Source organism: Cervus elaphus, chromosome 23 (genome assembly GCF_910594005.1).
Source record: "Cervus elaphus chromosome 23, mCerEla1.1, whole genome shotgun sequence".
Classification (NCBI taxonomy): Eukaryota; Metazoa; Chordata; class Mammalia; order Artiodactyla; family Cervidae; genus Cervus; species Cervus elaphus.
The window spans coordinates 32,580,769-32,602,516 of NC_057837.1; the positions used below are offsets into that span (position 1 = coordinate 32,580,769).

At 39.3% G+C, this 21,748-nt stretch overlaps 1 protein-coding gene across 1 annotated transcript in view; it reads left to right on the forward strand.

The window, feature by feature from the left end:
• The first annotated feature begins 30 nt into the window (after window positions 1-30).
• Window positions 31-21,748, forward strand: part of MRC1 (mannose receptor C-type 1) — a 108,761-nt gene continuing 87,043 nt past the window's right edge. Inside the window, exons 1-3 of the mRNA XM_043883867.1 lie at window positions 31-308; window positions 13,894-14,295; window positions 18,228-18,401. Coding sequence (XP_043739802.1) covers window positions 248-308; window positions 13,894-14,295; window positions 18,228-18,401 — 637 coding nt within the window. The 5' untranslated portion in view covers window positions 31-247. The remainder of the gene's footprint in view (window positions 309-13,893; window positions 14,296-18,227; window positions 18,402-21,748) is intronic.

Genomic DNA, 21,748 nt, shown 5'->3' on the forward strand with positions numbered 1-21,748 from the left:
CTTACAAAGCAAAGTTGTAACTTTGAATTCCTGTTTTTCCAACCACCCTCATGTGACAGGATATCTCCTTATTGGAGGTTTTCCCTAATTTCAGAAGCCCTTTAAAAGTGGGCTCTTCCTCCACGCTCCTTTTCAGCTGGGCAGTTCTGAGAAGGGTGGAGCGGGCAGGGACAGCTGGGGGCTCTCTGGCCTGGTCCTCCCCGCTCTCTTCTCTCCATCCGTGGAAGAAAAGGATAAGCTCTGGACCATGAGGCCGTCCCCACTCCTGCCTCTCCTCTCTCTGCTTCCGGTAGCCGTGCAGCTCCTGGGTAAGTCGGCTAATGAGGTGGGAGCTTCCTGACTTAGGGTCTGGGGTCTATGATACCCCTCTTTTGGGGGAAAGTGTTAAGGGATTCCTTCCTCACCTGCGTGGAGGAGGAAGCCGGGCTACAGCACCACCAGCTCTGCAGGAAACTCCTCCGGGTCCCCAGGCCTGGAAGCTGGGGACCGGGAGGAGGCAGCGACTCCTCGGGTCAGGGGGGCTGCCTGATCTGAGCCCTCAGAACCCTGCCTTCCTCTTATCTCTTCACTCGTCTCCCACTGCCCGTTTGCTGCTATATATTGTTAGAGTGATTTCCGCTCCAGTTGGCGAATTCTTGTTTTCAATTTCTGTCTAACCCTCAACCAATCTCTTGTGAGCGTTTTTGACCAAAATGAGGGCAGCGCTGGTGTCTCTCTTCATCGTAGGTCTAAGGATGGGTCTCAGATAGTCCCCGCCAAAGATCTCATGAGAGTTTTACAACGCATCTTTTTTCTGTAAATGCACGTTAAAAAAAATTTTTTTTAATTGGAGTTGATTTATAGTGTTGTACAGTAATTGTGTACAGTAATTGGGATCAGTTATACATATACATACATCCCTCTTTTTTTTACAGTCTTTTCCCATATAGGTCATTACAGAGTATTGAGTAAAGTTCCCTGTACTACACAGCACCTTCCTAGTTATCTGTTTTATACATAGTACTGTGTATACATCAATCCCAATCTCCCAATGTATCCCTACTCCACCCCCTCCCTTACCCCCTGGTAACCGTAATTTTTATTTTCTGTATCAGTGACTCTATTTCTGTTTTGTAGATAAGTTCATTCCTATCCCTATTTTAGATTCCACATGTAAGCGATATCATATGATATTTGTCTTTCTCTGGCTTACTTCACTCAGCAGTGAATGAACCATTTTTATCAGTCCTAGTTTTTATTACTAGACAGTTCATCCTTAACGGTGTTCTACATCGATCCTTCTCTTAGTTCTAAGTTGTTCAAACTGATTCATTCTTATTCCTCCATCCCTTCCTTTTTTTTTTTCTTGGAAATGGATGATAACTCATGAGGACCAGACTCAGAGCCTTCCGGAAGCCTGAAGACAGTATGAAGTCTCTCTTTCTTTAAACACATCTTGCTTTACCCTTGGAATGAGAGCTGAGAGTGTCTGGAGGAATGTTTATTACCAGGTCTCTTTTGAGATGAAATAGATGGGATTTCAGCTTTGAAATTTTGGATTTCTGATCCCCCTTGATTTTCCCCAATCAGCAAATACCATCTTGCCCAGCCTGTGCTAAGGGTGCTCCATACCCTGCTGGCATGTTGGAGGCAGGTGCTGGGGAGAGGGGATCATGGATGAGACAGAAACTCCTGACCACCAGGAAACTTTCCAGAGAGAGTGTTTGATCACAGAAAACAAATTGGCATGACCATGAAATAGCAGAGATGATAAAAACATAAGCAAAGGCAGTATAGTTTGTACCTGGCCCCTGCTACTTAATTTCTTTGTGCCTTAATTATAAACTTTCTTAGTATATAAACTAAGGAGCATCATATTACTTGTCCCATCAGTTGTTGCAATGATTCAATGAGTTAAACTATGTAAAATATTTAGAACATAGTATGACTCGTAATAGTTCCTAAATGTTAGCTATTCATAACCGTGACTTTTTTTTCCCCCATGGTAGCAATCAATGGCTCAGTGCAAGCAGGATAATTAGCATTTAAAGGAAAGGTTTTCCAAGAAACAGTACAGAGGAAGGAGTCCTGAAGTCTGAGGAGATATTTTCCCTGTTGTTGTTGTTTAGTCACTAAGTCATGTTTGCGACCCCATGGACCCCTGCCAGGCTCCTCTGTCCATGGAATTTTCCAGGCAAGTATACTAGAGTGGGTTGCCATTTCCTTCTCCAGGGGATCTTCCTGACCCAGGGATAGAACCCGAGTCTCCTGCATTGGCAGGCGGGTTCTTTACCACTGAGCCACCAGGGAAGCTCTTATTTAACCCGTGTCCTGGCTACAAAGCACATCTCTCAGTGAGTAAGGAGGAGTGTGATGGGATAGCAGGCTCCATATCACTCTGGTCTTCATCTTGAAAGACTGTCTTGTGCAAGAGGATTAATATATTCTTCATGATCCAAAGGTTAAAACTAAGACCAGTGACAATCTTCTAAAGGTTTTGCTGTCTCAAATAGAATGTTCTGCTTAGGAGAAAGTTTTCTGTCACTAAAGGTCTTCAGACAGACCCTGAATGAGACCTGTACTCTAACCTGGCACTTCTCAATAGGAACATCATTGGCCACATTATGTAGCCATGTTTAAAAAGGTTAAAAAAATAAACAAATAAACTGGTGACACTGATTTTATGAATATGTTTTATTTAACCCAGTATATCCAAAATAGTATTAGTCAACATTCATCAATATAAAGCTTACTGGGATATTTTTACATCCATTAAAAAAAAACTTTTTATTTAATTTTTTTTTTTGGAATATAGCCAATTAACAAAGTTGTTGTGATAGTTTCAGGCGGACAGCAATGGCACTTAGCCATTCTCTCCCATACTCCCCTCCCATCCATGCTGCCACCTCACATTGAACAGAGTCCTCTGTGCTATACAGTAGGACCTTGCTGGTTTTCCATTTTAAATATAGCAGTATGTACGTGTCTATCCTAAGCTCCCAAACTATCCCTTTAGATTGATTTTGATACTAATCTAGGATGTCTTCGAGGAACAGTTGCCCACTGACCACTCCCTTACTAGTCCCTTGAAGAGTTATATTTTTCATTCATTCTTCCTTTCTTTTTTTACCTTTTCTGTATTTCTAGTCTCTCATTTCTTCCTTTATACATGTGACTTGTTTTGGTACCAGATTTAACACTTACTTCTTACTTTCTGACATTGTTGAGCAAAGCCAAGGTTTTGTCCTCTTTCTTTCTTCAGTTGTTCTTATAGTCGTCTGTTTTTCTCGTTATTGTCCCAAATGACTTCTGAGTTTTTTCTCTAATTCTGAGTTGGAGATCTGTCGATGTAGGATATTGCAGATACAGGTAAGAAGACAGTTGCTTTGTTGTGTGACATTTCAGTGCCTTCTGAGGTTGTTGGACCTAATTTCTAGGTGGGAAGAATCACTGCTGGTTAATTGTGAGCGTTAAAGAATTAAATACACTTTAAGTCAGAAGGAGAAAGACAAATACCATATAATACCACTTATATGTGGAATATGAAGTATGAAACAAATGAACTCATCTATGAAACAGAAACAGACTCACAGACATAGAGAACAGACTTGTGATTACCAGGGGCAGGGGAGATGAGGGAGGGATGGACCGGGAGTTGGGATTAATAGATGCAAATTATTATACAGAGAATGGATAAACAGCAAGGTCCTACTGTGTGGCACAGGGAACTATATCCAATCTCCTGGGATAAACCATAATGGAAAAGAATATGAAAAAGAATGTCTATATGTATAACTGAGTTACTGTTGTACAGAAGAAACTAACAGAACATTGTAAATTAACTATACTTCAGTAAAATATATTTAAAAAAAACAAAATACTGAAGGCAACGTTTAAGGGGAAAAAAAAGAATCAAATACACTCAACCTCAGTTAAAGACAAAGACCCCTATCTTCAGGGGGATGTGGCGATCACAGTGATGACAAGTGTTCCTGAAACCTGGTTTCTGACATTGAATCTTGAGCCGCTGAAGTAGAACCAGGAGGTCACAGAGCCACTACAGGAGTTGAACAGAAGGAATGTAGCCTTTTAAGTAGTGTGTTGTCTACATGGCAGAGAAGGAACTAAACTGATATCAATGTGAGAATAACAGGGTCCTCTTGCTTCTTGGTGAGCATCAAGCATTGTTGAATGGAAACACATCATATAGTTACACTGATCCATAGAGGGAACTCATGGAAATCAGGTAGAATAAAATTGAGTGTAGAGGCGATAGGAAGGCAAGTACCCTTTGAAAAAGAACTGAGACACAGGAGACATTGTAGGATGTGCATGTGTGCTCCGTTGTTTCACTTGTGTTGGACTCTTAATGAACCCATGGACTGTAGCCTTCCAGGCTCTGCTATCCATGGGATTATCCTGCCAAGAATACTGGAGTGGGTTGCCATTACCTTCTCTAGGGGATTTTCCTAACCCAGGGATCAAACCTGTATCTCCTGTGGCTCTTTGGCAGGCAAATTCTTTATCACTTGAGCCACCTGGGAAGCCCTTATTGTGTGACAAATTCTTCTGATTATAAACCAAGTTAAGGTTACAGAGCCCTTTCAGATCCTTACCCACTTCAATTAATTGCTTTCAGATCCTTAATCAGATCCTTACAATAACCCTATGAGATGGGTTGAAAGAGAAAGTAAAGTCACTCAGTTGTGTCTGACTCTTTGTGACCCCATGGACTGTAGCCCACCAGGCTCCTCCATCCATGGAATTTTCTAGGCAAGAGTACTGGAGTGGGTTGCCATTTCCTTCTCCAGGGGATCTTCCTGACCCAGGGATAGAACCCAGGTCTCCCTGGGTTGGGAGGCAGACGCTTTACCATCTGAGCCAGCAGGGAAGCCATGAGATGGGTTGGTTGGGTGTTATTAATGTCATCCACCTTTTACTACATGAGGAAAAAGGCTCAGAAGTAAGCTAGCCAGTAAGGACCTGACCAGTTCTTGATTGTGTCTTCTGGTTCTGAGGCTAAGAAGTAGATGTAATTTACTAGCTGGAGTGTATTGATCAAGAAAGACATAAACATGCTTCAAAACAGCAGGATGTCAAAAAAGGGCTTAGTCCCTCTCTTTGCATCAATTATTTAGATTTTTCACTTGAAGATGGGAAAGGGGACAGTAACCTTTGAGGGTTCACTATCTGCAAAATGATGTTCTGGGTGCTTTGCTTAAATTATCTCTAGATATATATATCTAAATATTTCTTTAAAATATTTAGAATGTTTCCAGCAGCTCTATCAGAGAGCATTATTATCCCATTTGACAGATCAGGAAAGTGAGGCTAGAATGATTTATTTAACTGAGGCAACACAGCTAGGACTTGGTGGAACCAACATTTGATTGCAAGTTTGCTGGCCTGCAAACACATGCTTCTTTTCACCACATCACATGGGAACTCTGGGGTCTCTATCCTTCTGTCTGTCTCTTTGCAACAGTTCTCTGTTTTTTTCTAGTTTCATCCTGCTGGACCATTTCACATTGCCTGCAATACTGATTTTCCCCAGTTAATGATAAGAATATACTAATATGTATCAAGCAATTTCTGTGTGTCAGGAACTGTTCTCAGCGCTTTGTTTAGATGATCTAATTTAAATCTCACACAACCAGCAGGTCCTGTACTTTCCTCCTCATTCTTCAGGGGGAAAAGGCAGAACAGAGTGGTTTAGATACTTGACCAAGGTCACTCAGTAAGCAGTAGCGCTCCAATTATGTCACAGTCAGGTGGACACAATGCATAAAAATTAATTTGCCTGGTTATGAGTGGAAGAAGAAAAATTGTGTAGTCTCAGCTTCTTACCTACATGTTTTGCTTGTCTTGAAGTTGGCAGAGAGGCTGGGTTTTTGAGGTTGAAGGTTAGGAGAGAAAGGGAAGGATGGTGAATGAAGTGGCAGCTGGGAATGGAATCCAGGATATAGGTGTGGGGATCAGCAGGTGGCGGGAGAGCTCTGGAGATGGGAGTGAATGAATCCAGGAAGGGAGTAGGTATTCCTACCTTTGGGGAGGGAGGCAGGAAGTTGGCAGCGTTCCTTACATGCTTCCAGACTCTGTTTTCTCCTTGCGGTCATGGTCCTTATTGCACCTCCCCCAGTGGCCTAATTGTTGCTGCTGTTGTTGTTTAGTCTCTAAGTCGTGTCCGACTCCTTTGTGACCCCGTGGACTGTAGCCCGCCAGGCTCCTCTGTCCATGGGGTTTCCCAGGCAAGAATACTGGAGTGAGTTGCCATTTCCTTCTCCAGTGGATCTACCCGACCCAGGGATCAAGCCTGTGTCTCCTGCATTGGCAGGCATATTCTTTACCACTGAGCCACTTGGGAATCCCCAATAGCCAAATGCGGTGACTTAAATTGGTAGGTTCTCTGGATATTTGATGAACGAATGAAGGATCTAAGAGGAAAATAAAATCATCTTCAATTTTTTCTTTATCCTTTTGTTCAGTATCGCTAATCGTGTGATCCTTAGTTTCCCCCTCTGCCCCCAGCAATCGTTACAGTTTGTGTGCGTGTGTGTCTGTGTGTGTATGGTAGTGATGGTTTAGTCCCTCAGTCGTGTCCGACTCTTTGTGACCTCATGGACTGTAGTTCACCAGGCTCCTCTGTCCATGCAGTTCTCCAGGCAAGAATATTGGAGTGGGTTGCCATTTCCTTCTCCAGGGGATCTTCACAACCTAGGGATTGAATCTGGGTCTCCTGCATTACAGATAGATTCTTTACAGACTGAGTCTCTAGGGAAGTCCTTGTGTATAGTAAGTGCATAATAAATATTTATTTTTAACTAATACATTTACAAAAATAAATATTTATTAGCTTAATTTCAGTTCTTTGGAGACACACTTGTGGGGTGTACCTTCACTTACAGGCTCTAATGAACAGATTCTTGGTTTGGTTGACTCAAGATGGTGACCTCAGACAATGACTTGACAATGACTTGACTTGACCTCTGACAATGACTTTTTTCCCAATCTTGGGAAAAACTGGCTGAGGAGGGGGCCGTGAGACCAGAGGGAGGCAGCTGGTCCAGGGTGGGTGAAGGAGCAAGTGAGCCCTGTGGGCAGATGAGCTCAGCCTTCCTGGGTACCCTGGGTGACAAGGTAGAATGTATGTCTCAGAATCATCCTTCCTTGGTGTAAGGATTAGGGCTGTTCATTCCTCCAATACCCACTGGTCACTAGTGAAGGGCTGCTCCTAGGAGGTGTTCATTCTCTGACCCTTCTGCTCTTTGCAGTGGGTGAAGGAGGCTCTGATGGTCAGAAAAATGTCCCCAGGCCCAGAGATGTGGGGCTTCCCCTGGGGAGTGGAGCTGGTGCTCACTGAAATAGCAAAAGGCAAGAGAAATAAATGGGTTTCTGGCAGCATCCACTACAAAATACCCATTTACTTTCCTCTTATCCAGTTTCCCTGTCTTCCACAAGTTATTAGCTTTTATGTTTTCATGTCAACATTTTATTTATTGATGGTGGGGAAAGCCTAGAGATGTATAAGGAAATACAGCCTATGATAGTTATATCTCTAAATTGTCACCTTTAATAACCTAACTTTCTTTGCCAGTAAATTTGGAAATTTGAACTTCCCTGGTAGCTCAGTTGGTAAAGAATCCTCATGCAATGCAGGAGACCCCAGTTTGATTCCTGGGTCAGGAAGATCCACTGGAGAAGGGAACGACTACCCACTCCAGTATTCTGGCCTGGAGAATTCCATGGACTATGTCCATGGGGTTGCAAAGAGTCGGACATGAGTAACTTTTACTTTCACTTTGGAAATTTAATGACTTGCTCAGTGTTATCATTTAAAACAGTTAAAATATGCTTAAAAAAACATTTGTACCCGTGATGTTGGATATCCAGGTTTTGACCATTTTTTTAAAATTGATTTTTCTTGAAATATAGTTGTTTTGCAATGTTGTGTTAGTTTCTGCTGTTACAGCAGAGTAGGCCAGCCATGCATATACATATATTCCCTCTTTTTTGGATTCCCTTTCTATTTAGGTCACCACGGAGAATTGAGTAAAGTTCCCTAAGCTATATAATAGGTTCTCATAAGTTAGCTATTTTGTACACAGTAGAGTATACATGTCAATCCCAGTCTCCCCATTCATCCCACCCACCCTCCCTTTCCCATGCTGGTGTCCGTACGTTTGTTCTCTACATCTTTGTCTCTGTTTTGTACATAAAATAATCTATACCATTTTTTCTAGATTTCACATATATGCATTAACATACAATATTTGGTTTTTTCTTTATGACTTACTTCACTCTGTATGATAGTCTCTAGGTCTATCCTCATTGGCTCAGATGGTAAAGAATCTGCCTGCAATTCAGGAGACCCAGGTTTGATCCCTGGGTTGGGAAGATCCTCTGGAGAAGGGAATGGCAACCCACTGCAGTATTCTTGCCTGAAGAATTCTGTGGACAGAGGCTATAGTCCATGGGGTCACAAAGAGTTGGACATGACTGAGCAACTAACATTTTCACAGGCCCACCCACATCTCCACAAATGACCCAACTTCATTCCTTTTTATGGCCAGACTTCAGCCATTTTTAACCTGAGACATTGCGTGGAAACTTCTTTGCTAAATGCATTTTGACTTTTTATATTTCTCCCCTTGAAATGTGGGCTCTGTGTATCAGGGAACTTGTTTCTAGTTTGTCTTTGCATTATCACCAGCAGGGTGCCTGGTATCTATTTGTTGAAAAATAAGAGATTAGTAAGACTGAGTTAAGATGGATGGCTAGTCTCATTGATTCGGTAAATACATTTCTGATGTATAAGTACCATCTATTCTCATTTGTTTAGCTTTGCAATATTTCTGTTACAAAAACATAGTATAGACAACAAAAACTGAATGTCTATCCAAATAAAACATTGGTCTGTTTCATAGTGACAAAAACGCCATAAGCTGTCTTTTGGTCAAGGTCTTGAGTCACTTTCAGAGGAAGACTGATGACATTTTAAATCAGAGACATTGCACAGAGACAGTGATACAAGCAAAACTCATATGTTGACGCGTCAAGGAGAGGAATAACATATGAACACAGGATCATAAAGCGATAATTTTACATTTCCTCATATTGTCTGGCAGAAGCAATATCAAACTTGCACTGCTTCCTAGTGTCCAAGATAAATAAAGGAAACAAGAAGAGATAAGTTTGTATTGAAATAGAAGCTTTTCATTTGCAAGTACTTCTGTTATAAATATAAACATTTATAAATTGCTCTTTGGGAAAAATAAACTTTCAGGGTAAAAAGTCGTATGAAATAGATCCATCATCTTGAATCAAGCATTAAATAAAAGAAAGTACCTGGGTTAATAGTCAGGAGATGCTTCAAATTTAATAACTATTCCTTTATTCATTCAACAAATACTTGTTGAGGGACTATTAGGCTCTAAAAAGAGAGAATATGGTGCTGGATTGGAAAGATAAGTCTTTCTACTCAGGGAATTTACATTCCAGTAGGGACACAAACAAAACATAAATAAACAAACTTTTAAAAGTATATATTTTAAGGTGGTTATTAATATTATATAGAAAATAAAAGAGTTAAATTAGAGTTGTTAGATCACTAAGGAGTTGGCAATTGAGTTGGAACCTTAATGAGTGTCTCAAGAAGAGGGAACTTGAAATATGGAGTCTGTAAAGTGAAAATGAGCTTCAAGTTTTTGAGGAACAGAAAGGCTTTGTGGCTGGGAGGTGGTGAGTGAGAGCAAGGGTGGGGGGAGGCGAGAGTAGGAGCAGCTTCCCTGGATGGTGTCACATCTAGTGAGCTGTGACATGGGGACTGGACGGTTCTGTTCCTGTGTGTGCAGTGGTCCTCACGAAGCGTTTACACTTGGGAAGAGATATGGTGAAAAACAAAGTCTCTTCCATCCTGGAAAACCTCTCCCCAAAAGTAAAAGAAAAAGAAAATAATTTTATTATTGAATAAGTATTCAAGCAGAATGTGACATGTATTGGCAGTCTACTAAAGAGACTGCAGAAACAGAGAAACTTGACCCTTTTATATGGCCAAGTAGAAACATTTCATGGCATCAAGCAGGTTTTGCAGTCTGGGGTCAGGTGACGTGTTAAGCCTGTCTCACCCAGGAAACTGGGAGATCAGGCATTATCTCTAATGATTCCATTTCGAACAGAGGAAAATCAGAGCAAGACCGTGGTGGCTCGGTCTGGGGTATGGTAGTGGAGATATAGAGAAAAGACTGGATTAGGGAATACGTATTAGTTGGGTTCTCCAGAGAAACAGAACCAATAGAATGTGTATGTGTGTGTCTACCTCTGCCCCTCTCTCTGTCTACATACCTATCTCTCTACCTGTCATCTATCAATATTTTTTGAGAGAGATTTATTTTAAGAAGTTGCCTCATGCAGTTGTGGATGCTGACAAGCCCAAGATCTACAGGGGTAGGTTGGCATGTTGGTAACTCAAGAAAGAGTGGATATTGAAGTTTGGGTCCAAAGATAGTCTAGAGATAGAATTTCTACTTCTCTGGGGGATGTCAGCCTGTTTTCTCTGAAGGTCTTCAGCTGATTAAGTGAGGCCCACCCACAGTATGGGGTATAATCTGCTTTACTAAAAGTCTACTGATTTAAATGTTGATCTTATCTAAAACAAGAACAAAAACCAAAAAGCTTCCGCAAACAACCTTTATAGCAACATCCAGACAGGTGTTTGACCAATTATTTTGATCCTATGACCCAGCCAATTTGACACATAAAAGTAACCACAGTGGTACATTTTTGGAGGGGGCCAACAGATCATAATTTTGTCCTAGACAGTTAAGGAAAGCTGAGAATCTAGATGACTCCTAGGTCTTTGGCTTATAGATCTAGGTGGATGATGGTGCCATTAATAAAAAAGAATATTGCGTGTTTGCTCATGAAATGCCATCATAGTTAAAGTTAAGATGGAACTACAGATGAAAATTAAATACATGAAATAAAACTCAAGGAAGTATAAAAACCTCTGAAAGAGGAATGCTATTCTTGCATAAAGACTTCTAAACACCTTACCTTAAATGGGTGGTTACCAGCTGGTTGGTTGACTGAATTTAGACGGTAAGTGTTGGCCACTCAACAATACAATCAAATGACTGAAGTAGAAGGTGGAAGATAGATTCCGTCAGGATGGTACTAAGCAAAACTATGTGTAATGTGGAAGACAAGTCTAGAGAAGAAAATAATAGGTGCAATGGCCAACATGTAAAGGTCAATATAGATGAGTCTACAAGTATCTATGGCAACATTTTCATAGTTCAGTACCCTTTTAGCCAGACATAAATTTGTGTATGGTACATTATCCATTTAAAGAACATTTTATCTTCCTATTTCCTGGGTTTTACTGTGAGCAAAACACAATATTATTAAAACTTTAATTGTATTACCAATGCACAAAGTTACTCATGTTGCCACACAAAGATCAAGCTTGGGAAGGACTTCAGTTAGATGGGAGGGAGATTGCGTTGACACGACATGTTCTGTTGACAGACATCAACTCCAAATATGCCAACAGAAGCAGATGTTCTGAATTCAGGCTCTAGTGAGTCCCGATTCCAAGAAGTGGAACCGGCAGACATGTGGAACCCAGCCAAGGAATCTAGGCAGAGGTTCAAAGTAGCTCTGAATTAGGAACCCAGGCAAGACAGAGGTAGGAGGACTCTACCAAGTGTAGACAAGAGCAGATATGGCAAGAGAACATAATCTTTTGAGGCAAAGATCCATTATGACATCAAAGTTGATGGTCCAAGACTGATCTCAGAGTGCAAGTGTTGCCAAGCCCACAGGGGTGTTGAGGACAGTAAATAGAATTTGGCTTGTGAAAGTGCTTTGTAAACAGCAAAGGGCTCTCTTAGTGATACTGTGATTATTTGATAGTGTCACTGGGATGACCTGATTAAAATTGGAGTTGACTGATGTAAACTAGTGTATAGAGGATGGATAAACAATAGGTCCTTCTATATAGCAGAGGGAACTATATTCAATATCCTGGGATAAACCATAATGGAAAAGAATGTAAAAAAGAATATATGTATGTATAACTGAATCACTTTGTTGTAGCAGAAATTAACACAACATTGTAAATCTATTTGTTGTTCAGTTGCTAAGTTATGTCTGATTCTTTGTGACCCATGGACTGCAGCATGCCAGGCTTCCCTGTAAATCAACTTATACTTCAAAGAATGAAAAAAATAAAGTTGAAATCAAATGTAAAAAAAAAGAAAAACAAGCTCATTTAGCCAAACCTTCAAACATCTGTAATACTACACTAGGTCACTTTGAAAGAAGCTCTTAAATAGAAGGAATTTACTCAAACTTCACAAAAAGTGTTTAATTTATATTTGTGCCCCCCCCAAATAGTCAATTCCTTTCATTTGTCTATTAAAAAATAGACAAAAAAGAAAACCTTTACATGATTAAACTTGAACTCAATTGTGATTTAAAGGACAAAAATGTGCTTACTCGCTCCTTTTATTCTTTTCTTTTTTGGCAAGAGGAAGTTGAGTTTTGCCAGCTGGCAGCTATGTACTATACGAATAAACCATGTATACACATTGATTTCAAGTACCAGCTCCAAATTACAGGCATAAAAAAACACTGTTATTTGTAAAGTTACTCTTATAAATATTACCTTAAACGATATAAAAACTTTATGTGCTCAACCTTTACTGCAAACTTCACAAGTTATTACACTTTTCAAGTGCATTTTGGATCATTTTTTAATACAAAGGTCAAGATGAATATGCCAATGAAATGACAGATACTGGATGTCTGAGTTGCCCACTTTGGGTGGGAAACATAACAAAAAATTTCTCTAGTTGCCCAGACCTGGGCTACCCAGCAGACTCTTAGCTCACAGATGTGCTGGCCATTAAACGAAGGTAAAAATTCCTAAAATAAAATTGTTTTTCTAGACACAAGAAGCCTTCCCAATGTTATAATTAAAATAATTGTGTATAGGTTTCATCTGTCTCAAAGAGGCTAAGGATAGTCAGACTTCAAAATTCTATTCTAGGACACAGAAATATTTAGTTTTATACTTTATTGTATTCATCTCCAAATTTGTTTTTCTCACACGAGTATTATTTCTTCTTCTATTACCTATCTTTTATGTTTGTGCATGCTTGTATTTGTGCTTAATTGTGTCCAACTCTTTGCAACCCCATGAACTGTAGCCCGCCAGGCTCCTCTGTCTGTGGAATTCTCTGGGCAAGAATACTGGAGTGGGTTGCCATTTCCTTCTCCAGGGGATCTTCCCGACTCAGGGATCAAACCCGTGTCTCTTGCATCTCCTGCATTGGCAGGCAGAGTCTTCACCGTTGCACCACCTGGGAAGCCCTCTTTTATGTTTACTTCACTACAATTCATGTGCATTTAAAGCATTTGAGCCTTTTCATAAGGTTCCTTGTCCAAACTAGGACATCTTGAAGATTTCCAGTCAATTACTGGCAGCTGGCAGCCATGTACTCCTGAGAGAGGACCCTCAACCCAGTCTTGGCAGCTTCAGGGACCCCTCTGGAGGAGCTAAGTTGGCCCAGGCAGAGTCAATTTCATCTTTTTTTCCTGTGATCATAGGTCTTTAAAGGGAAATGGAAAAATTGAGAACTTATTTTTCTTTAACTTTTTATTTTATAGCTAATAAACAATGTTGTGATAGTTTCCCGCGGACAGCAAAAGGACTTAGCCACACATATACATGTATCCATTCTCTCCCAAACTCCCCCTCCCTCCAGGCTGCCATATAACATTGAGCAGAGTTCCCTGTGCTATGCAGTAGGTCCTTGTTGGTTATCTATTTAACATTGAGAACTTTTGACCTAAAATACTGCCTTTATCCTATGTATCCACTTAAACATCCTTTTTTTTTTTTTTTAACAGACACTAGGCAATTTTTAATATACAATGAAGATCACAAGCGTTGTGTGGAAGCATTAAGTCCCAGTGCAGTCCAAACTGCAGTTTGCAACCCAAACAACGAAGCTCAGAAATTCCGATGGGTGTCTGAATCCCGGATCATGAGTGTTGCACTTAAATTATGCTTAGGGGTGCCATCAAAAACTGATTGGGTTCCTGTCACTCTGTTTGCCTGTGACTCCAAGAGTGAATTTCAGAAATGGGAGTGCAAAAATGACACGCTCTTAGGAATCAAGGGAGAAGATTTATTTTTTAACTATGGCAACAGACAAGAAAAGAACATTATGCTTTACAAGGGATCGGGTTTATGGAGCAGATGGAAGGTTTATGGAACCACTGATGATCTATGCTCTAGAGGTTATGAAGGTAAGAAGCTTGGAATTTTTTTTCTTTTGTCTTTCTGTCCATTTTTTCTCATCCTCTTATTTGAAAACTAATTCAAGAAAATAAGCATATTCTTGTTCAGTCTGTACTAGAAATATTGTTTACTTTTGAATTTGGAATGATTGTGTGTTCTGTGAGTGAATAAATGCAGTTAAAAAGTCCTGAGTGATACTTTAGCTATTTGTGATTAATGGGAAGACATTTCTTTTAACTTTTGCTAAAATTTTTCCTAACAACTATTACTGTTTTTGGAAATTACTTTCCACTGTCATCTTTAATTCAGAGTCTTGCATTTAACACTGTGTGATTGTCATGATAAATGAATTTAACCAAATGTTTCATTTCCTTTGGTTTAAGTCATCTCTAAACAAATGATCCATGGAAAAACATTTTTTAATAACTCAGATTGCATAAAATCTTGACATTGACAGTTTGGGTTTCTAAATGTTTCTAATTTATTTGTTACCTTATGGGTATTTAGAAACATTATATAATAATCAGAAAATTAACAAAGCTGAAGAATTAGCTTGTAAATTAACCTTTACCATGTTTAGTCTGCTATTTTAGAAAGTGACAGCACCAGTGGGGCAGAAAATAACTTTATATGTAGTGGGTTCCATTAGCTCTTCAAGGTGAAATAAAATCAGAGTATCTAGTCTTCTCTCATCTAGGCCAAATTTCATTTTCTAGCATCTGCACAGAAAAAAATAAAACAAAAAGAACTTGAAACACTTTACAAAGGCCTCTTGAGTCAGATGAAGTTGTAGCCACATTCTAGGATGGGTCATTTGGTTGTTGTGCAGTGGTATCTAGAACATCCTCAAGGTCAGAGAAAGAGTTTGCCTTTTGGGACAAGAGATTAACCTGTTTCCAAAGTTACTATGTTACTGAGGCTGCAAAGTTTGGTTGAACTTGTCTGATGGCAGCTATGCAGAGCATCTGAGTTCAGCTCTTTGCAAGATGATTTATCAGCTTTCCATTTTCCTTCTATGTTCTATAAAGAGAAAAACAAAGTAGGAATTAAAGAGGAGTGAGGAGGAGGGCTCAGAAAAAAGTTATCCTGAGGTCTTAATCAAAAATAATGTAAATTTAGAAATTATATGAGAGACTACCAAAGTAGCATAGCATTTCAAGAGAAACTTGATGGAATGTTGTAGGGCAGGACAAAGGTGAACTAAACTTGACTGAGTCAAATTCCACAGATGGGACAGTAGTTCTAATTGAGGAATTCAACACAAGGAAGTTTGGTGCTGAAAGATGGGAATTCTCATTTTATTTTAAAAGATATCACTGAAGTCCTATAATCCCTTTCCCACTCCCTGCCCACACTTTCTGATCTTCTGTTTGAAAAATAGGCATAGGATTTAAGACAGTGGTTCTCAAATTTTAACATGATTAAGAAACATTTGGAGAACTTGTTAAAAATACAGATCCCAAGGTCCTCCCCTACTAGATTTCAAATTAGCATATTGGGGGAAGGGCCTAGGGATCTATTGAATTATTTTTATGAACACCTGAGTAGTTGGATGCAAATAGTCCCTTGACCACATGTAGCATACTCCCTAACTCTCTCCCAGGACTTAAGGTATTCCTGCTAGATGATCTAGCCTTTCAGAGAGATCTTGGAATTGATTCATTGGAATATATGTTAAAAGTAAAGACAAGGCAGAGAGGATGTATGGAGATTCTTTGTCTCTCTACAAAAGATTTGGGGAGGAATACTGTCTGAGACCAAAGATTTAATTTTGAGTAATAGATTTTGTAGACTTGAAAGCATCTGAGGATTGTCTGGAATGGTGGACCACAAGAGGAAGAGGCAATAAGTGCTCTGTCATGATTTGTTAGTGAAGTTGGCTTCATCAGTGCTTTGTTTTTTTTTTTTAAACATTTATTTATTTGGCTATCTCCAGGTCTCTGTTGTGGCACGTGGGATCTAGTTCCCTGACCAGGGATAGAACCCAGGTCCTCTGCATTGGGAGCTGGGTATCTTACCCACTGGACCACTAGGGAAGTCCCCAATGCTTTGTTTAATAAATCAAGTTAGGGACTAGTGGAAGACACTGCACTTCCACTGCAGGGAGTGTGGGTTCAATCCCTGGTCAGGGAACTAAGATCAGCATGCCCTGTGGTATGGCCAAAATTTTTAATAAAATAAATAAATATATTGAATTAGTCCTTAAAAAGCCACTTTTGATTGGAATTTATAAGTTGAGCTCTGAAAATTCCTTCGCTACTTTAATAAGCAGTGAGACTAGCCCCAGGTAGTCTTTATCAGGTTTACTTCATACAAAAGAACAATGGCATAATTATTACAAATACAGCATATGTTTATGCAATCTGTGATTTGGAAAAATAGTCCTATAACTTAGTGGAACCAAATTTAGGATCACATTTTAAACTTATTAACAGCTAGTGGCTCAGACAGTAAAGCGTCTGCCTACAATGTGGGAGACCTGGGTTCGATCCCTGGGTCGGGAAGATCCCCTGGAGAAGAAATGGCAACCCACTCCAGTACTCTTGCCTGGAGAAGCCCATGGATGGAGGAGCCTGGTCGGCTACAGTCCATGGGATCGCAAAGAGTCGGACACGACTGTGCAACTTCACTTTCACTTTTCAATTGGGAAAAAAGTAATTTTGAGGGAATTGAAAATAAACCTAGATTTTAAGGTAGACTGGATAAGTATGAATAAAAGAAAAGGAAAAGAGGTAAGTCATTTATTTTTGTCATGACCTTTATGTACATTGGGATTCCCTGATAGCTCAGTTGGTAAAGAATCCACCTGCAATGCAGGAGATCCTGGTTTGATTCCTGGGTTGGGAAGATCTGCTGGAGAAGGGATAGGCTACCCACTCCATATTCTGGCCTGGAGAATTCCATGGACTGTATAGTCCATGGGGTCACAAACAGTTGGACACGACTGAGTGGCTTTCACTTCACTTTACTTACGTACATTAGGTGCCATGCTATGTGTTTTACAACTGTTATATTATCTAAATAACTTTTAAGATGTCTTTAAAGAACTTTTTAAAGTCATAGATCTATGAAACAATTAGGAAAAGAGTATTCTCATCTAGAAAAAATTCTGAATATCAACTGGTCACAAGAGACTAAGTATTTCAGTATAAAAGATTATCATCTCCCAGAGATAATCTGAACATACTGGAGAATTTAACCACCTGAGTGGTTTGGTTCTTAATGGAGATGTGACTTTCTCTAATCCTTTTGGCTTAAGCCAAACTATAATCCACAATGGTTCTATATTTGTTTCAACTTCCTTTTCTAGGTAAACCTAGAGCTTCCCATTTTGATCTGTTTGGACTCTTTTTTTATTTTTGAAAAAGATAAATATTGATGATAGATAGTATCTAATGGTTTTGAGTTCTTTTTTTCATCATGTGAATCAGAGATTTACATGAGAATTCCTACCCTTTCTTGGCCATTGTTGAGGGACTCGAGTAGAGTGTGTCTTGATAGGAGTGGTTGGAGGGGACTGAAGTTTTGACTGTGTGTTTGGGTTCTGCAGTTATAAGGTTATTTTTCAATCTAGAGATTCAATAATTCTCCTATTTCAACCAAGAGGAAGGATAGCCTTTTCTTTATTTGGCGGAAAGGCAGAAGTCAAAGTTGGCAGTAGAGCTGTCTACTTTTGGCTTGCGAGAGCAAAGAGGAAAACCTGTTGCCAAAGACAGGAGAACAGAAGTGGTGCTAGAGTTGTTCCTGAGGACACACTACTGCATGAACTCAGCAAAAGACAGGGGTCAAGAGGGAACAGAAATACAGAGGAATTCCCTGTGTGGGGCCTGAGGTGTCATCAGAGGAGTAAGACCAGTTCTTGCAGAAACCTTCTGATTGGGAAGTCAGCATTCAGGAGATTCACATCCTTTCTAAGTGCAAGTTGGTGTGTGTCTTCTAGCCATGTACACACTCCGGGGCAATGCCAACGGGGCAACCTGTGCGTTTCCATTCAAGTTTGAAAACAAGTGGTACGGGGAGTGCACAACGGCTGGACGATCAGACGGCTGGCTGTGGTGTGGAACCACTACGGATTATGACACGGATAGGCTCTTTGGATATTGTCCATTGAAGTGTAAGTAACTGTAAGACAATTTTGGCATGTTTAATATGGCAACCTGATGATGAGACCTTGTATATATCTAGAACATTTTTTTCCTTTATGTGATTTCTCATTTGTTATCTCAGATCATACACCAGCACAACCCTGTCCGGATGTCACTGTCCCCATTTTCTAATGGAGGGAGCGATCTGTATTGGTTAAAGACCACAGCCCACATCTTCTGACTCATCCCTGGGCTGCATCAAATGACCCCTTTATTTTCACTAAATACTTCTTCTCTTCAAATTCCACTGTTGCTGTCAGTTATTTTCTAAGACTTTAGGGCAAATTATACTGTATGTGATACAGTATATACTTAATACCAGAGGTAGTCCTCCCATTTTCCAACCCCTCAATGGTTTACCTTTACTAAACTATAGATCAAAAATAAAATTTAAGCAGTGCTACCGCATGAAGTTTGATAGAGAGATGTAAGGGACGCCTGAATTCTGTGTCAAGGTAATGAAAAGGGTTCCTTACTGTGAAAATGATAGTAATGCTACTCTTCTTAAATTCCGTTTAAGAAGAGTTATCATTTAATTTAACATAGTTTCAATGGAAGTGAGTTATGTCTATGCTTGAAGGGGTTCTAAAATGAAAATATTTGTCTTATTGGAATGATGCAAAATAAGTTGCACTGTGTTATATTGACAGGAGGGACCATGAAAATGCTTGGTGTCCTTACCATGCCCAAGAATCTGTTAAGAAGCAGGGCAGCGGGAGTTCCCTGGTAGTCCATTGGTTAAGATTCTGCGCTTCCACTGCAGGGGGCATGGGTTCCGTTCTTGGTTGGGGAACTAAGATTCCATATACCACGCCATTCAGCCAAAAAACAAAAAAAGAAAAACAGGGCAGCAGATTTTGAGTGGGGTGGAGGAGGGCATTTGTGTCAGAAGGCAGAGAGGGGGCTGAAGAAGGCAGAGAAGCAAGAGTTCTTTGCTTCCCTTTCTGTTACACCTCTTGCCGCCAGGTCCTCTCATCATTTTCTTCCCCCTGAACTTCTTACTCTTGCTAATTCAGATTCTATGGATCAGAGCTCCTGTTTTCTGCTCTCCTGCCAAGGGCTGGGTGCAGGGGCAGAGCCTCAGAGGCAGTCTGGGATGTTGTGAGACCATCTGCATGGCAAGAGTGTTGCTTACCACTAAACTTTCAGGACTACACATCCACCTACCATCACAATAGTCCAAGGATTATTGTGGAAAAAAAAAAAACAGTCCAGTTTACAAAAGTATCTTAGTTTGTAAAGCCAAACTTCAAGAGTCATGCTTATTTTACCTCTTTTGATTTTTAATTCCTAAAAATCACACTAGAAATTAATTTGATTTCTCAGCCCCTTAGATTATTGTAATTCTCCTCTGGGTACAGTCCCTCTCTTCTGGTTGAATACACACAAAAACTCACAGTCTTCCTGTGTTCATAGTGGAACCATTCTCCCATTCTTGGGTAAGGTAAGTGCATTTCTCTTTTATGATAACCTTTATTTATTTAATTTTTTTAAAAGATGTTTTTACATGGACCATTTTTAAAAAGTCTTTATTGAATTTGTTACAATATTGCTTCTGTTTTACATTTTGATTTTTTTTTTTGGTTACAAAGCGTGTGGGATCTTAGCTTCCCAGTCAGGGATTGAACCCACACTCCCTGCATTGGAAGACAAAAATCTTAACCACTGTATTCCCAAGGAATTCCCCTATAACTAAAGGTTTGATTCCCATGAAAGTTGATTGATGTCTGATCTCTGTATTAGAAGATTTGCTGTCTAAACAAAATTTAACCTTTCCCCCACATGAGATAAAGCAGTATTTGTTTTCCAGTTATGGAGGAACATCTTTGTCCTAGACTTTGCAGGAATAGTATTTTCTAAATCTGTTATCATGTAGTGTCTTGGGGCTACAAATCTCATGGGTCCAGCTATAATATCTTACACAGTGTTGACAGAGGTGTTGTTGGTTGCATGTGTGATTTAATGAATCATTAAATGGAAGACAAATGGCTAGCCAGTAATCATTAAAAAAAAAACAAAAAACGGAAACTCACCACCTTGGCTAGACATGTATTGGAGGGATAAACTGAGTATCTTCTAGAATAAGTTTTTAGTCTCATTGATTCCAATTTATGTCTTCCAAAGCAAATTATATATTTTTTCCAGTTAACTATAAAAGAGAAATTACTGTAGAAATTTAAAACACTTCTGATTTCAGCATGCGTTATGATTTTAAAGGACCTTTTATACAATTTATGCCTTTCTTAAAGAGTTTTGCAATTTCCCAAACTATTTCATTGTCCTTGCTTTGCGTTTCTTTCAAAAGAGCATTTATTTTATGTTAGCCTTCAACTAGCAGATTTAATCCAGGAAGATGAGGTCCCAGCTATTGACCTAGTGACATTTCATATATGCTCTTCATTGTCCTTTTTATTGCTTATGGTAATGTTTTCCTTCTATTTAGACATTTATTGTCAAGTATCAGGGCAACAGGAAAAGGAAAAGCCCCCTTTCTCTCAGTTCCTCATAGCTTGCAATTTTAGCTTTCAGTATCTGTTATGCTGGTTTACTGTGGGAATTTGCATAATTTGGGGAGATACAGGGTCAGCTAACCTATGCGTTCATTGAGAAATAAGTTTTAGTTCCTTGATTTAAAATGAAAAATATTCTTTCTTTAAATGAAGAGAAGAGTCTTGTATTTTTTCTTTGCTCATTTATATCCCTTTTTTTCATTTCTAAATAAGAAAATCATCCCCCCCTTTTTTTATATTTCACACTTTCTACCACAATACAAGCCAAACCTCCAAATTTCTAAAAATACTTATTTAAAATAGCTTCCTCTTCAAATAAACCTCAAATCAGTCTCGTTTGAATGATCTCACTTACATGGAGAAAGTTCCATTTGCACATTAAACTAGTAATATCTCAGATTACATTAAGTTAAATTTAACATTACTAACTCAAATTTATTTTTATATAAAAATATAATGATTTTATAGTTAAAACATCTTAGAAATGTCTCTGCTGTTGCCCAGATGAACTGTTGACATATTTATCTTCTTCTTTGGTGTTTCATGGAACTTAAATTTCATATCATAGTGTGTGGTAAGTGTATGAAAAAGGTCACTTCCTTGTCAGATACAAAGAATTGCAATTATATGCATATATGAAGTGTAGTCTATATGTGTATGTAGAGAGTAAGTTTTATGCATATATAGTGTAGACTGTATGTGTATATATGATGTTGGCTATATGCATATGAATACTATAGGCTCTATACACATGGAAAACTGTCCAGTTTCTTAGCAAATTGAATACTTCTCAGAAAATCTGAGAA